The sequence below is a fragment of the Macaca thibetana genome, chromosome 3 (assembly GCF_024542745.1).
Source record: "Macaca thibetana thibetana isolate TM-01 chromosome 3, ASM2454274v1, whole genome shotgun sequence".
Taxonomy (NCBI): domain Eukaryota; kingdom Metazoa; phylum Chordata; class Mammalia; order Primates; family Cercopithecidae; genus Macaca; species Macaca thibetana.
The window spans coordinates 93948682-93972651 of record NC_065580.1 but is presented as its reverse complement, the minus strand read 5'-3'; the positions used below and the strand labels follow the sequence as shown (position 1 = coordinate 93972651).

General features: G+C 42.8%; 1 protein-coding gene across 1 annotated transcript in view; it reads left to right on the top strand.

The window, feature by feature from the left end:
• The first annotated feature begins 9820 nt into the window (after positions 1 to 9820).
• The window catches only part of IGF2BP3 (insulin like growth factor 2 mRNA binding protein 3), a 153815-nt gene continuing 139665 nt past the window's right edge, over positions 9821 to 23970 (top strand). The window contains exons 1-2 of the mRNA XM_050783129.1: positions 9821 to 10376; positions 11768 to 11828. Coding sequence (XP_050639086.1) covers positions 10202 to 10376; positions 11768 to 11828 — 236 coding nt within the window. The 5' untranslated portion in view covers positions 9821 to 10201. The remainder of the gene's footprint in view (positions 10377 to 11767; positions 11829 to 23970) is intronic.

The following is a 23970-nucleotide window of genomic DNA, read 5'->3' as shown; positions in this document are numbered from 1 at the left end:
CGCCCAGGCTGGAGTGCAGTGGCACAAACATGGCTCACTGCAACCTCTGCTTCCCAGGTTCAAACAATTCTCCTGCCTCAGCCTCCCAAGTAGCTGGGACTACAGGTGCGTGCCACCACACCCAGCTGATTTTTGTATTTTCAGTAGAGACAGGGTTTCACCATATTGGCCAGGATGGTCTTGATCTCCTGACCTTGTGATGTGCCTGCCTCGGCCTCCCAAAGTACTGGGATTACAGGCATGAGCCACCGCGCCTGGCTCAGTTTAACTTTCACATTTTTGAATTTACTTGAAAGAAACATGGGGAAAAAACTTTAAAAACAAAATAATTGTATTTTATATTATATAAAGTTACATTAAATGAAACCACAAATAGATTTTTCTCATAATTAGTAACAACTTCATACTAACACTACTTTCAAGTTTTTACTTTGTTATAGGTTTTAAAGACTGTAAGCTTGATCACTGGATTTGGTTGTAAGAAGATACTCTAAATTTTAGCTTAATCAGGAGTTCCATAAATCTGGTATTTTTATTTTTTGTTGCTTATATATCCTCTCTGTGCTTCACTGTAATATGTTTATTTCTATTAACTGCCACACCCAGAGAGTAACTCAGTTTATTACTATGTTAGCAGAACATTGCCATAGGTAAAGAAAGAAGATAAATGCATCACTTATTGTAACAAAGATAAACTTGTTTTTGTTTTGGTTTAAAAAGCAATGGGCATTCTTCATCCATTTAGAGGCTCAAAGTGTTAAAAATGTTTAGTTATCCTAATACAATATGACTCTCCCTCACTTTGCAATGAAATAATTTAAGAATATTTAATAAATAAAGAAAAATTATTTTAAAGAATAACAGGAAGGGGCTATCATTTGATTGAAAGAACATTCTTCATTTATAGCAACTTAAAACTTTGTTGGTGGTCATTCCTGAAGCAACATTACAGTTTAATCTCAGTTCTCCTAACCCCAAATAAAGACAGTAAATAACAGGACTCACACTTCACTTAAATCTTGAGTTTTCTGTCCTTATTTAAGTTTCAAAAACCATTGTTGTTTTCACGACAAGAACAGACCAGTATCTATCTTTGGCTCTTTTTTTTATAGAGACATTTTCTCAGATAACACTGCTTATTTTGATTAATGTATCTATTATGGATAATGTACACAAATAGAAGTGGTAGAACAATCCAACAGAAAGGATTTGTGATAACTTCATGCTTTGGAGATAAATTTAACTTCAAAATATGTGACTCGTATTACTTCTACCAATTTTTAAACTGGTTATGTTTATGTTTTAATAATATTGATTGATATTTTATATGTATAATACTAACTACATATATTTTAAATAGAAAACGAGTTATAGAAAGATTAAAAAATGGAAAACATATTTGTATGATGTAAGTTCTAATGGTGATACACTAGTAGCATCATAATTTCAGTTCAATCTATACTGTTAGTCTTATCTCCCCAGCTTTAAAGACATCATACTCAAGTATTCTGATGGTTAAGAAAACACTTTAAAAGTAGTGCTTGCCTTGCTTGTTTTAACCTGCAACCTCAGAATTTGAACACAAGTTCTATCTTGCTTTGCTCCTTCACTAATCTCTCTAAAGGGCTTCTCCGCAGAAATATGTGCATATATTCACATGTCCAAGTGCACACACTGAGTGCATTCCATATCCGACAAAACTGCCCTCAACTGGAAGATCTGTTGTTGTTGAGGGAACGGAGTAATGTTACCTTTCGCCCTATTGTCTATTTCACTGAATTAAAACATCTACTTGACTTTTTTTTGTTTTATTAATTTTTAAAACAAAATTCAATTTAATCTCTTTCAAAAAGTCACTATATTGACTTGGGATTAAAATAAAATTAGAATATATCACTATGGTTGCAGAAATAAGCACTTACAGTGTACTACACTACAACTTTTGATGTTTTAGTTTATTTTCTATTTGGCTTTTTATAGATATTTATATTTAAATGAAAAGCAAAGATATCATTTGAATCTTGGTAGTGAAGAAATACAAAAGCAAAGAAATTACCATCAGATATATGGTAACAGAGTCAAGGAACAAAATTCTAGGCAATTTTGAACAAACGAAAACAAAACATGGTAACATCATTCTGTACTTAATTGTCTAATAACAAAATGTTCACCAGATGACAGAAACAGTATCTATTTCTGTTATAACAAAAACTGATTTTTTTTGGCTTTTATGAATTGTTACTCCGTTGGTATCTTTTTTGTGAATTAGATTTCTAATAGCTGGATTAGATTTAGGCTACTTATAAAAAAGGAACCATGCAGTTATTTCAGCTTAATGGATGATTAAAACACAAAATATTTCATATTTATTTATATTGTACACAATTTAAAAAGTCTTTATTCAAATCTTAAAAGTAAGATTTACTTTTAAATTATTCTTCAAGCCTTGGAAAATGCTAGGAAAAAGATTTTAAGTTACAAATAATATATAAATAGTTTACCCTACAAAGAAAAAATAATTAAAAAAACAGAAAAACTGCTTCAATGAATGACACAAGACCCCCCCCCACCCACTGCCAAAACAAAATCAATCAAGAATTGGAAATTATCAGTCAGGTCCAATTATTGATATTAAATTAAACCTCAGTTCAAACAAAATTTTGCCTTTAAGAAGGCACTAGTACTGTCAACTAAGAAATAATTGATCACTAAATTTAAGTCAGTTGAGAAAAAGCAAGAAAAATTTTCTCTCTCTCTCTGTATATTTTTAATCCCCAATGTGATAGTGCCAACAATCACACTGGGGATTAAGAATATACACAGATTAAGAATATACATGTGTTTATATTTAAACAATCCTCTATAAAAAAAAGTCAGTCTTTCAATAGAAGCATGTTAGGCATGAATTTCAGGACAAATTTTTTTACAGTATAGATTTTTAGAAAGATGATTAAGTTTTGTTTTTCTCTACTATATCTTATGCTGTCAGATTCTTTATGAACTTCAGCTGAGATATTTTGAAATAGAAACAAAAAACAGAAACCCCTCACTTAGCCTGCTGTTTCCCTCTTTAAAGCTAGGATCATCATGCTAGAGAATAGCTTAGGACCAAAATGTAAACTAAAATCAAGAAGGAATGAATTTTAATGAATCCAAATGGAAATGGTAATGATCTATCATCATCTTGCAAGTAAGGAATTGTAAAATGTATTCTGCCTCAGTACATCTAAAAATTAACTTTACATTTATAGATAGCATGAGGCATTAATCAATTTACCTTAAAGATAGACTAGAAAGAGTTAATTTGTACCTAAATATATGTCATGAGATCTGCTGTTTTATTAAAGAACCTTTAATTTCTGAGATGTTTGGAATGAGTTTCTGGAATAGAAATGGTCAAGAAAACAAAGGGTCCAAATATGAACACAGCAACCTAGCATGTGTCTTTTAAATGTAGGTGTTAGAGAGTGCTGAAAACTAGCTATAACCTCAGCATGTGCTTCGTTTTCAGATTATTTTAGTGGAGAGAGTAGGTTTTTATTGTTCTTTCCAGTGGGATTTCATGCATGGATTACTTTCCCATTTTACACCATTAGTTAATACATTCTCTCTCTACCCTCTTCCTTCCACACTGAGCAAGGAAACCTGCAGGATAAATGAGTTGCAACCAATAAACAAGATTAAATACCCAAATCTTTCCAGTTTCCCCAGACCCCTCCCCCTATAAACAAACGCCTACCCTGTTTTCTATGGCTGGTCTGCAAACACATATGTACACACTAATCACCAAAGAGTCTTCAGTGAAGGTCTCATCCTTCCCACCCCTCCTCCAGAAGAATGAGTATTTTAAAGTTTTCACCAAAGTGAAGTAGTATTAATACAGGATATAATTCCAATAAAAGTACTCAAGCTTATCTACTACTTTAACAACTATGGATAATGTTTACCAGATAAAAATTCCAATTCCTGACTCAGTAGTTGAAAATTTAAAAAACCAGTTTCTGTCAAACAGAACAGTTTTTTGTTTGTTTTTTTAAAATATTGATTGTATAAATCTTTGATTTTGATAAAACATTAAAAAAATCTCAGGTTTTAGAGTTTTGGCTTGTCTAAATGATTAATTTTGACTTTTTTTATTTTTACAATTACAATTTTCTCTAATAAATTCCTCAATAGTTTTCTACTGTATCATTTCCAAAATAAAAAATAACTGAATATATAAATTCCAACCTAGAATCATTTCACAATCTTATTTTCATAATTTAAATTTCTTAGGTGATAAAGGATTATCTAAATTATTAACTCTATAATCTTTAGCATACTACAAATTCAGTCCTTAAGTTTTAATTAATTTATTCAACTCAAACCATTTCTAAGTTATTCTAATGTTTCTGATGAATAATTTTACATGACAAGTTCAAAAATACTATCAACCACATTAGTGAAATGTAGTTGAACTATATAAATGTAAATAAAATATGTTTAATGATTACTTCTATTTTAAAGCAGTTTTTCTTTACTAACCAATTCAGTTGTTAAAATTTGTTTTAAAATTTTGGTACATGGCAATTTATGTTACTTTAGTTTTTAGAGACTAACAGAACTAATAATTTTTTCAAAAGCACTTAGAGGAAGATGTAACATCACAGGATGTAACATCACTAAGAGTAAACAACACAGAAAATCTTTGAACTCTCTGATTTAAACCAATCCTCTCAAAGTTTTAAATATTTACTGAAGAATTATCATTTTACCGTTTTTAACCAAATCGAGTATTTTGTCAAGACAAAAAATGAACAATTATCTGCAAACAAATTAATTTATATTCTTAACTGGTACATTTCCTTTTCTCCAGATAATTAAAGGTTAGTAAAGTCTGTTATGAAATTAGATATACCAAACAAATTTATACTTCCTTCTTTTTTTGTCATAGCCAGAGTTCTGATCTGTATTTCTGATGAAACCAACAGCAATTTATGTATATAATTACAAACTCACCAAAGACACCAGTACCTAGTATACACCATTGTGGCTGTTTGCCTTTTCAGTTAATCAAATTAAATATGATTATTTCGTTTGTTTTGTGCTTTTCCAAGTCAAATTCATATTTATTTTTTCTCACCGTCTCCACCAAACGTCAGTAAAATTGGAACATTTCAGCTACAGAAATCGTTAATCCTTGAAGGTCGGTCTCAGCTTCATTGGTCTTAGGGCAGCTTCAACGAAAACGTGGTCTCAGCATAGTTGATTTTACCCGGAATTTTTCGTTTGCTTTTTTTGGAGGGGTTGTTTGATTTTGCTTAAAACAACCCTGTGGACCACAAAGGGGTTTAGGAAGGGAGGGGGCAGGGCGAGTCGATTACTCTAGAAGCCCAGAAAAGTTCAGGTACCTGAGAACACATTTGGTTGTAGTTGTTTTAAGTAAAAAAAGGACGTATAAACTCTAAGATGTTGGAAATGGGCAGGGAAACGAAGATGTGACTCCAGCTGCTGAGCATGGCGCAAATCCAGAACCTCCGGGCGCTGGACGTTGGGGGAAGGGAGGGGGCCGTGCGGGCACCATGCGGTCAGCCAAGGGGCGGGCTCCACCCACGGACGCAGAACTGCTTTCCACCCTTCCTCAGCGTTACCTCCCTCTTTCCTCCTTGGGGGTTGGGGCTGGGGGCGAGCAGTTAAAGGGCAGGAAAAACGAGAGCGAGCAGAGGGGAACACAATCCCACCTCTCAACCTCGACAAAACCAACGAGGGAGCAAAGGGTTATTTTCGCGCCACAAAAGATGGAAATCCAGGGGCGGCTCCGGGGCCAATGAATGGAAACCAGCAAACCGCTCTGGCGGAGGCGGCCCACGGCGATAGGCTCCCCCTATCAGCCAATCGGGAGCGAGGAGAGGCCCCCGCCCGCAGCAGGGGCGGTGTCTCTCTCGACGCCGGTTGCTCAACTTGGACTCGGCAAGCCGGCCCCGGGGAGCGCGGGAGCCCCGCCTTGTACCCGCTTTTGCGCGCCAGTCTCACGGCCCGCCCCACCCCGGGCAGACCCGCAGGGTTCGGCGAGGGATTCTACCCAGTGGGTACCAAGCATCCCTGAGCCCCACGGAATCCCTCGCGCACACACGCAACTGAGACCGGAGGTGCGGGAGAATCGCCAAACCCACGCTGCCCGGTGCGTCCCCGCGCTGGCGGGCGGACTCAGGTGGGGTGGCGCGGCGAGGGCCCCGGCCACACGGCTCCGCACATACGGACGCAGCCCCAGGAGGACCCAGAAGCCCGCAGTCCCGCGGTAGGGCCCCGGGAAAGGGCGGTCCAGTGGTCCAGGCCCTCCGAGGCGAGCCGGCGGCCGACGAAAGACCCTCCCCAGTGTTGAGCTGTGAGGATCCCGCCCTCTTTCTCAGGGCAGAGCCAGAGGAAAAAGGAAACAACCCCATCTTCTCTCCCGGGGCACCATTTTTATTTATTTTAAACAATAAGATATATGCAGGCAGCTACTAGGGAGAGGGCAGATCCAGGTTACCACTTACTACGCCTCTGGTTTAAACAGATCAGAGTCCAGGAGGGCCGTTCAAAAGCTCAAGAGCCTGTTAAAGCACCTCCGAGGAGGCCCAAGCGACACGCCAGGCATTGTGTGCCCACCCGCGTGAGGGGATTCGGCTTGAGACTCCAGGCTGGTCCCAAGTCGGGCATGAGGAGGGGTGTCAGCCCCTTCCCCCCATCTGCCCACTCAGCCTTTGCCCCTGACGTGTGGGTACAACAACGGTAACTGGCCTTCTAAACATAGCTATGCTTTAATATTATGCTGACCCAAAAGAAACATTTGTACAGTCCTCAGTTCAGCAGATAAGGAGGAGATGCAGCTGTCCAAAGAGTAAACAGACTGCAATTGGAAAGACTCAGCCGCATCCCAGAGCACACACAAGGTGGGAGTTCTTTCTTCGTGGAGTTCACATTAATTAGGAGCTACAACTGCTTCAGGAAGAAGCTGAAGTAGCCTATAACCAGTTAATTTGTGTGAGATTCATTTAAAAAAACCTGGAAGTTAAATTGATTTTATATTCATTCTTGAAAATTCACCAAAGGTATCTTTGTACTTGAAGTGCTAGTGCAAGAAAACTACCTAAGATCTTTTGACTCAGCCCTTAAATGATTGGAGACTGGAAGTGGAGTGGACTGCATCTACCTCTCTTTGATGTCTGAGCTTATATTACTCATGTATGTTTTTAAGGTCCTAGATGGACTATCCAGTTTGTTACAATAATACACAGATTAGGTTAACAGGAGTCCCAGGAACATATTTCATCAAAACATACACTTGTTTTAAATTCCAGCTGTTAAGATTTGTTTGATAGTGCCAGACAAGCATGGACTAGTATTTATGGAAAATAAATAATTTATTCCATGCTTTAGAAGTAGATATTTCCTTAGGTCTCAGTTTTAGTAAGAGCAAATACAGTTAACCCAGAAGCCATGGTTCAATTGATTTTGGAAGCAAACTGAACACACACAATTTGTTTTTATGAAAAATTACTAAAAGTTAAATGATCAACAGGTTGTAAAATTTACAGTGATACTGAGAAGTGCAAATATTACCAAATGAATGAATGAAGAACATTTCTCCAAATGGCTTTTCTACAACAGGTACATTTAAAATAAATCCATAATTTTTGATATTTACATTTTGCATACCACAGAAGCCAAAAGAAAGAATACATTTCTTTTTTAGAACTGAAGTTCTCTTTTTTAAAAAAATAGCTTTAAAAAAGTTAAACCTAACCATAAACTTAAAGAGAAATTTTACCAAAACGTTCTTTCAAGGCTGAGCTCTTAATTCAGTTCCAAATATTGTAACACAAAAACACGTCTGTCCCCCTATTTTATAAAGTAACAACATTTCATTAAACGTGAATGAAATATTGTGAAAGTGTGTTTACGTTTAAAATGTTGGATTCGCTTGGCAGGAAAGAAAAACCTGTAAGAAAGAACAGTTGCATTTAAAATGGATGATTTGACACCTTCCGGTTCCTTAACACAAAATTACAAAGTAAGTTCCCTTTAAAAGGCAAAATGTAAATACTCTTTATATCATGCAGTAATTCCCATGTTTAAATCTACCATTCATCTTTTAAATGAAAAATACACATTTTAAAATGCTAACAACGGTTTTGACAGAGAAGCTTTTAACAATTACCGAAGATGTTTCCAGCGTAAATCACAATATTTCCTCTATTCAGGATACCTTTTTTCTACCAGTAAGAGTACCAAGTCATTAAAGATTCTTGTCTATATTTTCATGTTATATAGAATTTATTTCACTTAAAAAATTAGCATTTTATATCTTTTCCATAGAATACCTGTTAAAAATATACCTGTTAAAAACACAACTATCTAGTGCAAATGAAAGCTTTGAGTGGAGTACACAATCATTAAACGACACTTGGAGATTTCCACTAGAACCCCAGCACTGCCTTCGTTTCCGTATTGCTCGTCTCCAGTTCACATTGCGTTGGCCCACAAAGGCTCCACCGGGCCCAAATCCTCCCCCGACAACCACCATTGTGCTCATTACATATAGAGAAAATTATGTATGGCTCTCATGGCCAAATGTAGGCAGAAAAGGGGCAGAAAGAGGCTCGAACAGTTTTTCAAATACGAATCCCACCTAGGGGTAACGCAGGACGGTCTTCCAATTTTAAGTCTCAAGTTCTCCAACTAAAATTAATTAAATAAAAGTACCAGCCTGCTCCACTCCTCCCCCTTTAAAAACTACAGGAAGAGAGGATTTCCCTTTAAGTACCGACTTCTCCCACTTTGACTTCTCTCCTCCAGCGGCCCAGGTCCCCGACGACCCCAGCCCCTAGCTAGAAACCTCCGCCCCTGCACTCCCCTCCCCCACCAGTGGCCAAGCCCGCCCCCGGCCTCATTTATCCTGGAGCCTTTTCTGAATCGCGCAACCAATGGCAAACGCGAAGCCGAGAGCCACCGCGAGCGCAGGCGGAGGCGGAGGAGGTGTCGCCCAGACACCCGCCCAGGACGCTGCGGGCTCCCATCCCCCACCGCCCCGGGCCCGGGCCGCCCCCACTCGCGGGGTGCCCGGGGCCCGAGAAGGGCGCACAGGGTGGGGTGCGTCGCCCGCCTGTCTTGCCACTACCCCTTGCCCCCTTCACCCAGTCCCCCACCCCTCCTCGCATCGTTTCCGTCCCTGCCAGCCTTAGAAACGTGCCTGCGGCTTTGCTGGGGTTACACTTCTAATGCCATTAAAGCCACCAGGCGAGTTCGAGATTGTGACTCTGGTTTTGTTGTTAATAACCTATTTTGAAAAATCGAATGATTAAAACTACGGTAACTAAAGCTGAGGAATTGCCTGTTAGTACCTCTACCCATTTCCTCATTAAAAAAAAAAAAAAAAAAAATCAATATTCCAGCCCTCCCTCCCAGGATCCGCCCAGACCAGATAACCCTTTCCAAACTCGAGTTGTGACCGTCAGCTCCCCGCGCCGCGCTCCCCTCGGTGCCGGCTGCGGTTCCTTTAGCATTTTCCCTCTTCCTCCTCCCCCTTCTCAGGGTCCCTCTCCCAATCTCGTTTCCCCTCCCCCTCTTCCTCTCGCTCGCTTTTTTTTTTTCCTCCGAAACCCACTCTAATTGAGGCTCTGGGATTCCTCACGTGAGACGTTGATTTGTAGTTTGAACACGTGGCTCATTCAAAAAGCCGGACACTCGGAGCGGATTTTTTCCTCCTCCTGCGCCTTCATCCCTCCTCCTCCTCCTCTCCCCTCCCTCCTGCCAGTCACCCTTCTGGGTTTTTTATGGGGAGGCGGCGCCTGCCTCACGTAGTGTGATATTTTCACAGTCCGCTGGCCGAAGCCAAAGGGGTTGGGGAGGAAGAGACAAAAAGTAGTTTTTTCCCCTCCTCCTCCTCCTTTCTCTTGCTAATCCCGCCTCCTTCTCAGACTTAGGAAGACTGGTGGATGCGTTTGGGTTGTAGCTAGGCTTTTTCTTTTCTTTCTCTTTTAAAACATATCTAGACAAGGAAAAACAAGCCTCGGATCTGATTTTTCGCTCCTCATTCTTGTGCTTGGTTCTTACTGTGTTTGTGTATTTTAAAGGCGAGAAGACGAGGGGAACAAAACCAGCTGGATCCATCCATCACCGTGGGTGGTTTTAATTTTTCGTTTTTCTCGTTAATTTTTTTTTTAAACAACCACTCTTCACAATGAACAAACTGTATATCGGAAACCTCAGCGACAACGCCGCCCCCTCGGACCTAGAAAGTATCTTCAAGGACGCCAAGATCCCGGTGTCGGGACCCTTCCTGGTGAAGACTGGCTACGCGTTCGTGGACTGCCCGGACGAGAGCTGGGCCCTCAAGGCCATCGAGGCGCTTTCAGGTGGGCCCGGGCCTGGCCCCACCCGGGCTCTCGCCCCAGCCCTGCACCGCCCGCCCAGACCCACCGGGGTGGCTCCGCGGGCCCCAGGCCCGGCGCGCTGGGGGAGTGGGGGTGAGGCCTCAGCGCCCACACCCACGCGCGTGGGGGCCGGGGCTCTCCTCAGCTTCGGCTCCCACTCCAGCCCGCGGCTCTGCTTCCCCGGCCGGGGTTTGTTGGGTGAGGGCGGACGCGCTGTCAAGAAAGCCCCGGCGCTGGCTAAGGGGGGCGCGGGGCTGGGGGAGGCGCGCTCCCCCGGCGCCCCGCCCGGGCCCAGGCGCGTGCTCCAGGCCCCGGCACGCTGGGCCTCGGGGGCCGAGCTAGAATGCCCGCCTGTGTCTTATTCCTTCCTGCTTTCCTCGGTCGTTATTTACGGCGCTGTCTGTGCTGCGCCCCGAAACCCCGGCCGTGGAGAACGGAAAGTGGCCTCGACCTTGCTGCCGAGTGAGACCGCGGGGCTGGTGCCTCGCACAGGCGGCCCCGCGCTTCCTCCCCACCCTGCGGGAGGAGAAAGTGTGCCCGGTTTCCCCGTTCCACCTCCCCCGGTCCGACGAGCGATAGGGGCAGGTGGGCGGGGGCGGCTGGTCGCCTGGAAGGGAGTCGCCGCCACGCACCGGGCCGCCCGCCGCTCTCCGGGCCCTGGCGCGGGGCTGCGGCCTCCGGGTATGGCTCCGCCAGGGCGAGGGACGGTGCCGGGCGGGGCGGGACGCCCGGGGGAAGGCTGTGCTGGGGTCCCCATGGGAGCCCCGTGCTTTTCGGCTTCCCTTTTAATCAACTCAGACGTGGTGCGGGCGCCTCGCAGTCCTTCGCTCTTGGTTCAGCTTGAGCCGAGCTGCGCCTTTGCCAGTTCTCCCGTTCTGGGTCTCCCCTGCCGTCCCCGACCCTTTCCCGCCACTCCCTGTCCTCCCCAAGCCCACTCCTAAGTGTTCCCGGCGGGTTGGGCTGAAGCAGAGGGCAGAGCCAGGGCGCCCCCTCCTGAAGAAAGCCAGGGGAGCCCCCTGCCCCGAGTCTGTCCTGTGGAGCGTGTCCAGGGCGGTGAGAGGATGGGCCGTGTCCCTCTTGCGGGCTTCGTGTTGGTGGCCCCCAGGGGTGGGTGGGGGAGGCTTTGGGGACTGGACTGATACCCAAGTAGTGGGCCCGTCAGCGGACCCTGCTCCTCAACCATCTGCGAGTTAAATGCCCACGCCGCCCGAGGGGGTCGGCTTCTCCCTCCGTCTGGAGCCGCGTCCGGGTCTCGGGGACCCTTCGGGGGCCTCAGGAGGCCATTTGTGTCGCCAGTTGGGCTGTGCGGGTCTTTCGGGCAGGGAGAGCCGCTGAACTCGGCCGACCGTCTCTCACTTCTTGTGTGTCCGCAGGTAAAATAGAACTGCACGGGAAACCCATAGAAGTTGAGCACTCGGTCCCAAAAAGGCAAAGGTGAGCTGCTGCTTCTGTTTCCCCCGATTCTGTTCTCACTCCGTTATTGGGTGGAGAGACTCAGCTGAGAACTTGTCCTTTGGTGCTTACCCGGCTGCGGTGTGGCGTGGTGTTCTGGTCTTTTCCCCTTGCTTTTAAGTTTATGGCGGGGGTGTGTGTGTGTGTGTGTTGATGATGCTGGGTAGGAATTGAAAGCTTGTCTGTGGCCTCTGCAGCGGGATTATGGTTATTGGTTACAAAATCTCTCGGAAGCTCACAGCTGAATGTCCTCGGTCAGAGCGGGTCAAATTGCTCCTACGGGAAATGGGTCGCAACAAGCAGTTTCGGGGGGTACTCTGCAGGACTTGGGAAGCAGCGGATGATTCCCCTACCCCTCCAGGAGCAAGAAAGGCGAAACCAGCTGCGGACACGCGGGGGGCGCGCCTTTCTGTCCGGATTTGGGAGGCCGTGGGCGCGGCCGACTGGAGAGGAATTTGCCTCTGCCCTGTGAGCTCGCCAGGGGTATTGGAACGCGTGCGTAAACGCCGGGGCCTCTCCGGCCCAGAAGTGCCTTTGAGTCATTCCAAAGTTCTACAGGTTCTTGCAGTCAGCACCTTTGTCTCCCCGCTTTCCACCCTACTCCTCCTGGGTACATTTTTGCTTACAACCACCAAATGATGAAGACAGGAAGATTTTGTGCCACTTAAGGAGGGGGATTTCTCGTCTCCGAGATCATGTGTGTAGTATGTCCCTTTACAGAATGTTTGCAGATTGTTTTAGCCTCTGAAGCATTTTGGAGACATGGCTCTTTCCCTTTTTCTTTTTCTTATGAAGCCTTTTGCAGCGACTCCTTTCCTTTCGCTAGAGCCGGCCAGATTCCGGCTCTATTTTTTTGTTTTGTTTTATTTTTTAAAACCTTCAGCCAACTCACACCATAGGTTCCGGCTCTAACTCCAGTTGGAAAGGCACTGCTGCCTCCCAGTCGCACCGGGGTGGGCCTCTAAGCCTTTCTGGGTTTTGCAAGATGGGGTTAGGGTTTCTGCCTGCCCCTCTCCCATCCCCCCAACTCCCAACCTGAGCCAAACAATAAGCTGAAAGTTAATTTAAATCAGGACTGCGTGTATCTGGTTAGATATTGGTGAGAGTGTGTGTGCTGGAGAGCAGGAGAGTTTGCTATGCATTTCACTGGTGCTGTGCAGAAATAGATGGCTACAAAACATGTCATCTATATGCCTGTGTAGATTCCAGCTCTCTTCCCAGGCAAAGCATTTTCACAAATCTTGTTTTTAAGGATGAGTTGGTTTGGATTTTTCTTGTTCTCATGCTTAAATTTCACTAAGATAATTGAAAGGGATTTGAGTGACTGGATAGATTGTTCTAATTGGGAAGTTTGGTAGGGGTCACATTACTTTCATATAAATTGAGCTTGGTTTAACAAGAATTGAAAATCGAGGGAGAAGTTATATTCCCCTAAAAAGAAGCTTAAAGCCATAGCCTGAATTAGTTAGGAAAAAAATATAAGCACATTTTGCGAATTCTAGTTGTTATTATGTTTGGTCAGTGTGTCTTAATTTTGTTAAAATGTTGAATAAATAAGCAAATGGTTGTGCCTCAAGTACTGGCATTTTAACTTTTGGGAGTTTCTAAATTTAAAAATTAAATGTTTTGGATTTTTACAATTCATTAAGCTACATGTAAATACAGATGACTGTGCCTTCCCCTGCTGCTTTTCTTTTGCTAACTGATGGGAATTTCTCCCCAGGTGTAGGGGATTAATTTAAAAACATTACCTGGTAACAACTGCCTGTTTTATTCCTAAAGGCTTTTGCTTAGTCCAAAAGCATATATATACTTAGTTACTTGTTACTTTATAATAAACAGGAGTTCCTCTTTAGGAAAGCACATAAGGTAAGGTGTCACCAGTGACAGCAAGTATTTATCAATGTATCTTCAGTTTATTAATAATGTAGATTAAATTTTTAAGTTCATTTTTCACTAGCATTAAAATGCTCAGGATTTTAAGTGATACAGTACTATCTTACTAACGAAGTAAACAGGGATGAGAACACTGGAGATTTCTTTTACTGATAGAACAGTCATGTTCTTTGCTTGTGTTGAAATGTCTTAAAAGTAGAGCCTTTGGCCGGGCGCGGTGGCTCCTGCCTGTAATCTCAGCACTTTGGGAGGCCAAGGTGGGTGGATTGCCTGAGGTCAGGAGTTCGAGACCAGCCTGGTCAACATGGTGAAATCCTGTCTCTACTAAAAATACAAAAATTAGCCGGGCGTGGTGGGGGATGCCTATAATCCCACCCAGGTACTCAGGAGGCTGAGGCAGGAGAATTGCTTGAACCGGGGAGGTGGAGGTTGCAGTGAGCCACGGTGCCACTTCACTCCAGCCTGAGCAAGAGTGAAACTCCACCTCAAAAACAAAAACAAAACTTTTTTCCTCTGCCCCTGGAAATCTATGTTACAATTATTTTAACTGACCCTTGGAGCTGTGATGCAGTTTCTCATATCTGGACTATTCTACCATTTTCAGAGGCTCTGGAAGCAGACAGAGAAGGCATCAGGGTGACAACATGCCCAGCACCTAAGGGAAGGTCAAGAGGTTGTACTGACTGATGGGGGTTGCTCTGATAGTTGAATGCCACAAACCAATCCTTGCCAAGCCTGCTAGACTTGAGGGTGGAGTTCTTTCTGCTTAGCAGTCATTTCATTCCATCCCATCATCATGTGGGCATCTGAGGCAGGCACACCCACAAGTGCACCAGTGACCTTTATACTTGATATACAAGGCATGTCAGGAACCTGGTGCTGGAGAATGCACGCTGAGATGGATGAATGGGCTTGTGCTGACTAAATAGGGGAGCAGGCCCAGGAGGTGATTGGAGGCTTGGCAGGCTGGGTTAGCTTTGACTTCCAATGGAGCTTGGCGGGGGGACCCTTTCAGGAAGGAGTAAGGTTGAATTTGGTTCAGACCACGCTTAGCTCCCAATTACTGAGGTCTCAAGGGAATGTGGAAGGAATGTGGCTTTTCTGCATTCAGATACCCCTCAGTTGGGGAAGATTATAGCAGTTACTTTACAGACATTGAAGTCTCCTGCATCTGGACTAAAGAGAAGATTGCACTGGATATCTGTGATAGTGTTGCACTTCCTATTCTAAATGTAAAAGCTATAGAACATGAAGACTTCGACTCCGAAGTATAGGCTCAACTTTTTTCCCTCCACTTTGGAGGTAAGGGTGGGTATGGAAAATAGTTGGTACTTGGAAATGTTGTATCTGAGTTTGGTTGGAAGAGCTGCTGGTATTCTGTGGGGCCTTGTTTGTGCCCCTATGTGATTATGTAAATAGCACTGATGTCCTTTTTTGTTATGTTGTGGGCTGTTGGGCATGGGAGAGGGAAGAGGAAAATTGCTGACACTGGAGAACTGAGGGGATGGTGGTTTTAGTTCAATTTCCTTGACTTTTTTAAATTATAAAAATAATTTTTCATATGTTCAGTTTTTCAGAACCTAACCTTTTTGTTGCTGCTTCCTATGTGATGAAGAACCTAAGCATATTTTTATGAAACTTCCTCACGATTTAGCTGTTGGCATTGTTTAGGATTATGTGTAGCAACAAATACATTTGAAGAAAGGAGGAAAGAAATAGGATATTATAGTTAATATTTTTCTAGGCAGGATCCTTTATTTTTTTCTTCCTTTTAGGGTAGGATTTTTTTTCCCCCCTCAGAGTCTCGCTCTGTTGCCCAGGCTGGAGTGCAGTGGCATGATCTCAGCTCACTGCAACCTCTGCCTCCCAGGTTCAAGTGATCCTCCTGCCTCAGCCCTGCTAGTAGTTGGGATTACAGGCACGCGCCTTCATGCCCGGCTAACTTAGGGTAAGATCTTTTAAAACGGACTATGGTGCCTAAGCTCAAACGTTCTTTTTTGTTTACTTAAAAAAAAACAGTGATAGTTGCCCAACACTATGAATGTATTTAACACCATTTAATTGTACTCTTAAAAGTGATTAAGATGGTAAATTTTATGTGTTTTTACCACAGTAAAATTGGGGGAAAATGCAAAAAAGAAAGTGAAGAACTTATTTCCATATTAGTCTCGTGTTTAACATGTAAATTGGGTAGAACTTATAAAAGTCATTGGGGTTTTAAATGTATCTTACTTTAAGTGGCTATTTAAAAGCTAGTGTTGCATTTTAATAGGTGTTAAGGATAGAATAGGCTAGTGTCAGGACCAGCAACGTGCCCATTAGCCAGGGCACATGACCCTTCAATGCTGCCTCCGACTTCAAAGTCCTAGGACAATAAAAGCTGTTTTTAATATAGAACATCTAAACACAGGTATGAATATCAGTGGTACTCCTTCCTTATCAGTGTGTGGCTCAGGTGAATCTTGTAATTCGGGAAAGTTTCTCACACATGCAGAGACTTGAGGTTCTGAATGTTAGGACGCTTTCTTGGCTGGTTAAATGATTATAAACTGGGTTATCTTTAGAGTGCTCAGTTTAAGATCAGTGTGGGATTGCCTAAGTGGTTGTAGCTGAAAAGATTTTTTTCCTGATTTCATATTTTCTCAAAACAAATTGAGAGAGTTTGAAAGATTTCTTACTTTGGTTTTGATAAGAGTTTTTTAAAAAATTAGATGCATGTTGATGAGTAGCTTCTACCGTGTGGCTGTCCACAGTAACCCTGAGGAAGATGTTATGGAAACATGACATGTGCCTGGAGCCAGTGGAAATTGAGAATCTTGGCTTCTGTTTCTGGCTTTCCCTTTGATTTGTGTGATCAGTTACATTCTCTGTTCAGGCCAGATGCCATTATGATAAACTACAAGGGGCATATAGTATTTTGTTCTGAGGTTTTGCCATTGTGCTCAAAATAAATAGGTTATCAGCTAAGGCTTAAAAATATCTTTTGGAATTAGAGAGATCTGGGGTTTTTCCTGTAAGGAGCTTGACTTAAAATTTTTTTTCTGTAGCTCTGTTGTTTTTGCCTGTGTACCTCTTTCATGCAGTCAGCAAGGGGGAAATGATCTTTGCCATGCTTTGAAACTCCTATGAGCGACACCAGTTTAGTTAATGTGTGGTTATAGGATTGGGATTTTGTGTTAAAGTGAAGCTGTCGAACTACCTTCATGTATTTGAAGTGACTCCATTATAATTGTTTTTAGCGGCATCCAGGCAGCAACTTTTCTAGCAATAACTAATTTTTGGAAGGTGTGAGTTAGCCATTCAGTAACTCTGGCGGTTGGTTTGGTCTGGGAGGAAGGAGAGGCGGAAAGACGAGATGGTTAGCTGTGCTATTCTTAGCTGAGTTTCCTTTATCGACTGTTGCCTCTGATTCAGGCTTCCAGAGTCATAAGACAGGAGGTGGCAGTGTGGTAGCAATGACCAAGGGGTAGGATTGGTATTCTTAGTTAAGATCTCAGCCCCATAATTCTGATGTTACAAATTGGCTTGGACTGCGAGGATTTTGCTTGAAGGCTGGTGGCAAGCATCCGTAGTTTTGAGTGTTCCATTAAAATTAAGGGTGTAATTTATCATGGTCTGAAATTGCTGTTTGGCAAGTATTCAGTATTGGTAAATAAACACAGTTATAAATATTGACATATTATGTGAATTTTATTGCCCTGAAGGGGAATACATAGTACGTAAATTATAGATATTTTAGAGAATTATCCTGAGACCACTTAACTTGATTAGGAAATAGTTTAAAGTTATTGTAGAAATATTCTTGGGCCAGGCGCGGTGGCTCACGCCTGTAATCCCAGCACTTTGGAAGGCCGAGGCGGGCGGATCACGAGGTCAGGAGATCCAGACCATCCTGACTAACATGGTGAAACCCCGTCTCTACTAAAACTACAAAAAATTTGCCAGGTGTGGTGGCGGGCGCCTGTAGTTCCAGCTACTCGGGAGGCTGAGGCAGGAGAATGGCTTGAACCCGGGAGGTGGAGCTTGCTGTGAGCCAAGATCGCGCCACTGCACTCCAGCCTGGGTGACAGAGCGAGACTCTCTCAAAAAAAAAAAAAAAAAGAAATATTCTTAGAGGAATCTATTGAACTATAAGCTGAAAGGAGCCTAAGTCTTTAGAATGTCTGGCATTATTGCATTATTGCATTATCATTAGTTGTTAAGGAAGCTGATTCTCTTGTGGTCATGGTATATCAGTTATCTGATATGTCAGTTATCTGTTGCTGCGTAAACAAACCACCCCAAAACTTAGTGGGTCAGAACAATTTATTCTTTCTCATTCTGTGGCTGTTAGGTGGTGGTTTCTGATCCACATGTATCACTCAGGTCCCTTACCAAACTGGGGTAAAAGGACCAGGGAAGCTTTGCTGATGTAACTGGCCGTCCTTGTAACGTTTCTCCAAATGGTATCTTATTGTTCAGAAGAAGCTGGAGTTTTTTTTTTCCTGGCACAGTTGACTAATTTTACCCTAAGTGAAAATGGAAACTGCTAGTCTTCTTAAAGGCTGGGCTCAGAATTGGCACATTACTTCTGTCCCATTCTATTGATTAAGGCAAGTCATCAGGCCAGCTCAGATTCAGGGGAGATGTGGAAATAAACTCCATCTTTAGTTGGTAGAGTGGCATGCATGTACCAAGAGGGAGGAATTGATGGTGGCTATCTTTGTATGTCATCTTCCACAAGTTGAAGAAAGTGTGGTTTCAAAATGCTTGGAACAGAAAATACCTGAAAATTGCATTTAGCACTGTTGTAATATTCTGGCAGGCGATGATGTTATTAGCTTTGGAGGTAATGAGTAGTAGCTATTCTCTGTGTAGCCATAAGGAACAGCCAACAGGATTTGCTGATGGATTAGCTGAGTTGTATGAGAAACGTGAAGAATGACAAGATTTTTTTTGGCCAGAGCAACTGGGTGGAAGATGGTGCCATTTACCAAAATGGAGAATATTGGGAGAGGAGCAGATTCTTGGGTAGAAAACAGGAACTTTGGTTTTGATATGGTGTTTCTAATACTAGAAATTTAAGTGAAGAAGGTTAGTAGGCAGATATATCAATTTGGAGCACGGGGGGAGATAGGACATAGAAGTGACATTTGGGGACTTCATTAGCTTGTGGCATTTGAAACCATGGAATTGGACACGATCATCAAGGGACTGAGCCTATGGCTCTAGGATGAAGGAGAGACCAGCAAAGGAGGGTGAGGAAGGACAGTTGAGCAGAAGAAAGCAAGCAGGGCAGACTGTTTCTAGAAGATAAATGAAGAAAGCCTGTGGAGGGATAAGGAGGGTGTAATCAGCTGTGTAGAATACCACTGAGAGTGATGTAGATGGATGAATAAGTGAGTGGGGGTGGTGGTAAATCTCGGCCTTCTGGCTCTGCTGTAAATAGAAGGAGAAAGATTTACAAATTTTGGAGCAACCTAGGATATAACCTTTCTTTCAGAATTCATTTATTCAATTTTTGTTCATTAGTTATTTATTTATTTATTTTCTTGAGACAGAGTCTTGCTCTGTTGCCAGGCTGGAGTGCAATGGTGTGATCTTGGCTCACTCCCCCTCACGGGTTCAAGAGATTCTCCTGCTGCAGCCTCCCGAGTAGCTGGGACTACAGGTGTGTGCCACCATGCCCAGTTGATTTTTGTAGTTTTTAGTAGAGACGGGTTTTACCATGTTGGCCAGAATGGTCTTGAACCCCTGACCTCAGGTGATCTGCCTGTCTCGGCCTCCCAAAGTGCTGGCATTACAGGCGTGAGCCAGCGTACCTGGCATTTTCTTAGTTTCTAGAAATATCTGAGTATTTATGTATCTGTTAGAGATGTAAGAATCTCCTTAGTAGATCCTCTGACTCAATGGACAAGGCTTGTTTGTGACAAATGACAATTGATCTATTCTTTTTTTTTTTTGAGATGGAGTTTCACTCTTGTCGCCCAGGCTGGAGTGCAATGGCGATCTTGGCTCACTTGCAGCCTCTGCCTCCTGAATTCGATTCTCCTGCCTCAGCCTCCTGAGTAGCTGGGATTACAGACACCCGCCACTACACCTGGCTGATTTTTTTGTATATTTAGTAGAGACAGTGTTTCACCATGTTACCCAGGTTGGTCTCGAACTCGTGACCTAAGGTAATCTGCTCACCTCAGCCTCCCAAAGTGCTGGGATTACAGATGTGAGCCACCGCCCCTGGCCAGTTGATTTACTCTTGTACTTTTTAACATTTCTGGTGAGTGTGAGCTCACTTTTTTTTTTTTTTGAGACAGGGTCTCGCTCTGTTGCCCAGGCTGGAGTACAGTGATCACAGGTGTAGACTACAGGCACCTATAGGCACATGCCACCTCGCCTGGCTAATTTTTAAAAAAAATTTTTAGTATAGATGAGGTCTTGCTGTGTTACTCAGGTTAGTCTTGAACTCCTTGGCTCAAGCAGTCCTCCCACTTCGGCCTCCCAAAGTGCTGGGATTACAGATGTGAACCACTGTGCCTGGCCTTCACTTTCTTACAAAGTCATTCTGCTTTCTTATTAACATTGGGGAAATTGTCTGAACCTATCTTAGGTTCCAAAAGAGTGTAGACCAAGTCCAGTTCTTCTTCTTCTTTTTTTTTTTTTTTTTTTTTTGAGTCAGAGTCTTATTCTGTTGCTCAGGCTGAAGTACAATGGTACGATCTCAGCTCACTGCAACCTCCTCCTCCCAGGTTCAAGTGATTCTCCTGCCTCAGCCTCCTGAGTAGCTGGGATTACAGGCGCACACTACCACACCCGGCTAATTTTTTTATTTTTAGTAAAGATGGGGTTTCACCATGTTGGCCAGGCTGGTCTCAAACTCCTGACCTTGTGATTTGCCTGCCTCGGCCTCCCACAGTGCTGGAATTACAGGCGTGAGTCTCTGCACCCAGCCCCAAGTCCAGTTCTTCTATATGGTGGACTAAATGCGTGATTTGACAAGCAGAGGTTGGAACTCTTGGCCAAAACGTTTATGGATATGAGCCAGGTTTAAAATACCTTTATCATGATTATTTTAGGACACTAGCATAAATTAAGTATTCCTTCCATTTTGTTCATAAAACTTTTGCTAAAAGAAATACAGGAAATCTTTTGGGAGGAACTAAATTCCTTCATTTTTACACTAAAAAAAAAGTGGTCCTTGGCAAAGTAGCATGCTTCCCCAATTATGAATCCTGTCTTGTGACCAAAACCATTAATCAAAAATTGGGTGATATGTTAGATCAGTTGATTTTGAGATAGGTGACTTGTTCTGAATAACTCCTTTCGAGACTTTCCTGCTGGCTATGCAAGTCTTTTGATCAATAGAGTACTACTTCCAGGATATATTTAAATATTATAAGAAAGGAAAACTTATAAAAATGAAATAGCACAATAGATGCTTTACCAAGGATTCTCCATAGAACCCTGGGAGAATCTACCTGCCCGAGGCCCTCCAGATAATCACGGGAGCCCATTACCAGGTGCTACAACTCTGCCTGACTTCATCCCTCCCATTTAAGTTGTCCACATACTCAAAGTAGCTTGCACAGGAGCCCAATCGTGTTTGCAGTGGCAAGTCAGAGCAGAGATGTCCTATTTCTTGCCTTCTCTAAGTACGGAAATCTCGTTTGGCTTTTTTGAAGGGTTGATTTATCTTCTTTCTTTAGGAAAAAGACTAGTATACAGGTAGTCTGCTCTCTGGGGCTTATTATAGAATAAAAACATTTGGATATCCTGTTTTAAGACAGAAAAATGAGACTTTTTTTGTTTCAATGTGTTTTTTAGTAGCTTCATCATAATGTAAGCGGATTGCGGAGAAGTTGAAGAGGGACCTAAGGATAGGAGGTTAGGACAGAGGGCATAGAGAGGTAGATGTCACGGCTTTGTCTCAGGAGGCTGATTGTGGTTCCTGGGGATGTGTACTTAGATTGCAAGAGGTAGAGGTATCTGGAGTGGAGTCCACGGTGTCTGTCTGTCTCAGCTTGTTATCAAGTTTGGTATGACCCTGACTTGCAGAAAAAAATGTCTTGAATGTAAGATACTGCTGAGGATCAGGAGAGTAGGAGGAGAAACTGTGCTGAAACCTCGCGATGAGGAGACTGGGTGCTTGCCATATGTGTCCTTGTTGAACCAAGGGAAAAGCCAGGAGGATGTGGGATATGAGGTCTGGATCTGGGCTTGTTTTGTGGGATGTGAGGTCTAGATCCGGGCTTGATTTCCAGCTCCACTTACTAAATGTATGATGTAGTTTGAGGATGAGGAATTTGAGGTCTTGGGAGGTTAGAATGGAAGTGATGCTTCATCGGATCCTGTCGGACAATGTGTGTAAAGGATGAATACAGCGTCACCCAGTAGTCATTCCAATGAAAGCTGCTGTATTTTTCTCCTTGAGATTCAGATGGGGAAGCTGGATGGATGTAGATTAGATTTGTTGGTGATAACAGAAACATGGAAGATCTTTGTTCTCTTTTGGGATGTGGACTCAAGTAATAATCTGTGGGTGGTGTGTTTTTAATTTACAATGAGCATGTATTACCTTTTTTGTTCAGATACAACATAGATACAACAGACTGTATAAATATTAAACAGATTGATAATTTTTATATATGTGCACATTCAGGTTAATTCAAAAATACATAAAATGTAAAAAATGTTTTTCAGTCCTCACTCTCTCTAGTAGTTCCCAGGGCTTACTTACCACTGGTTGTATATTTTCTAGGAGCTCTATGCACGTGTCCACAAACATCTTTGAATATAATAATGAAATCATACTGTTTATAATTTTTGCTTTTACTAAATAATGTATCCTGAAGAATCTTCAATATAGGTACAAATAGTTCTCTTTTTTAACCAACAGATGCATTGTTCAACATAGGTGTGCAATAATTTAGCCATCCTTTTCATAGTAACTTTATTCAAGTGTACTTACGTGTATGCCATCAGACTTCTGGTTGAGAAGTTTGTACTTTTTTTTTTTTTTTTTTTGAGACAGTCTTGGTCTCGCCCAGGCTGGAGTGCAGTGGTGCGATCTCTGTTCACTGAAATCTCCGCCTGCTGGGTTCAAGGGATTCTCATGCTTCAGCCTCCTGAGCAGCTGGGATTACAGGTGTGTGCCACCATGCCCGGCTAATTTTTATATTTTTTGGTAAAGATGGAGTTTTGCCATGTTGGCCAGGCTGGTCTCGAGCTGCTGACCTCAAGTGATCCTCCTGCCTTAGCCTCCCAAAGTGTTAGGATTACCTGAGTGAGCCACCATGCCCAGCCCCTGGTTGAGAATTTTTATAACATAAATTCTTAAACTAGGAATTGTTATGTCAAAATATGTGGACATTTAAATTTGAAAGCACTCTGCAAAACCTAAAACTAAATTTCGGTTTTGTTTTTTTTTCTTTTCTTTTTTTTTTTTTTTTTTTTTTTTTTGAGACGAATCTTGCTTTGTCCCCTGGGCTGGAGTGCAGTGGTGTGATCTTGGCTCACTGCAACCTCTGCCTCCCGGGTTCAAGGGATTCTCCTGCCTCAGCCTCCCAAGTAACTGCACTACAGGCATGTGCCACTACACCCAGCTAATTTTTGTATTTTTAGTAGAGATGGAGTTTCACCATGTTGGTTGGCCAGGATGGTCTTGATCTTTTGACCTCATGATCTGCCCGCCTTAGCCTCCCAAAGTGCTGGGGTTAAGGGCGTGATCCACTGTGCCTGGCCCCAGAACTAAATTTCTTATGTTGACATGATTAGTTGTAATTTTGACAACAAAGTGCTTCTTTCAATGAAGTGTGCAGTGAGACCATTTGATTAAGAACTGTCTCATCAAACATGGAGGACTATATAATTGTAGGAACACACTCTTCTATCATGGATGTGCTAACTCTGAGAAGTCTGCCCATTTCATTTGTGCCCCTTGTATACAAAAATTAAGTAAAAAGCTGTAAAGATGAAATTCTGATACCTTATAGCTAAGATGTCTAGGACTCATGCTCTCCCATACTTAGCACCTTAAATTTTGCATCCTACCTCAGAAACTAACTTCTTGAAGTTTCTTGCGGAGGAAACTTCAAGAAGGTCCACATTTTGAGGTGGAATTTGATTAAGAATTAGTTTCCAAAAGAAGGTGCTGCTCAGCTTTTGGTCCTCGCAGGGCAGATAGTGAAAGAATCTAGTTAAGAGAACCTGTGGTAATAGTGGTTAAAAAACAACAAAAAAGCTGGTTGAAAAG